Raw genomic sequence first — 602 nt, 5'->3', positions numbered from 1 at the left:
TTTTTTTTTTTGCTTCCCGGCACCGGCACAACTGCACAACTTAGAAACCCTTTGCAGTTTTCAATTCCAATGCATCGACCTGCGGCGCCTTTTCCTCTTCAGGTGCTGGGGGGAAGTTGGCGACAATAAACTGCACGTACCGGTCGTCAGAAGTAACCAATGAAAAGAACGCGCTGCGGTCATATCCCTGCGCTGCCTTGGGGCCCTTCTTTGCCTGAAGTTCTTCCCATGAAATTCCCGGAATGGCACCACAAATAAGTTGGTCCATCATCTGCTCCGTCACCTTCGGTTGACCCTGTGAATAAGAGAGAAAAGCAGTTTTGATGCGCTGCGTATCTTCATGAGTCAACTTTACCATTGCTGTAGTTGGTATTACTTGTTATTTCTTTTAAATTGTTATTGTTATTTTGAAGTCTTCCTTCTTTTTTTTCTTCCACTTTGATGTGCTGTGTATGCGTTTAGGTTGTGCGAACTTTTGTGAGTTCCGCGCCGCTAAAAGCAATTCAAAAACAAAAACAAAAAAAAGGGGGACTCTGCCGTTGATCTTTTCTTTAGCGTGCTAATACTTTACCCAAAGGAGGGAAAAGAAAACCGAACACGCA

The 602-nt window shown here is 44.2% G+C and overlaps 1 protein-coding gene across 1 annotated transcript; it reads right to left on the bottom strand.

The window, feature by feature from the left end:
* Window positions 1-40: 40 nt before the first annotated feature.
* Window positions 41-358, bottom strand: TEOVI_000251600 (uncharacterized protein; the record flags this gene model as incomplete). Its single annotated transcript, XM_067225584.1, has 1 exon — window positions 41-358. The coding sequence occupies one exon, from the start codon at window positions 356-358 to the stop codon at window positions 41-43; it is 318 nt and encodes a 105-aa protein (XP_067081685.1).
* Between the last annotated feature and the right edge of the window lie 244 nt (window positions 359-602).

The sequence above is a fragment of the Trypanosoma equiperdum genome (genome assembly GCF_001457755.1).
Source record: "Trypanosoma equiperdum strain OVI genome assembly, contig: ctg_561, whole genome shotgun sequence".
Classification (NCBI taxonomy): domain Eukaryota; phylum Euglenozoa; class Kinetoplastea; order Trypanosomatida; family Trypanosomatidae; genus Trypanosoma; species Trypanosoma equiperdum.
This window is presented reverse-complemented; position numbering and strand designations above follow the sequence as displayed.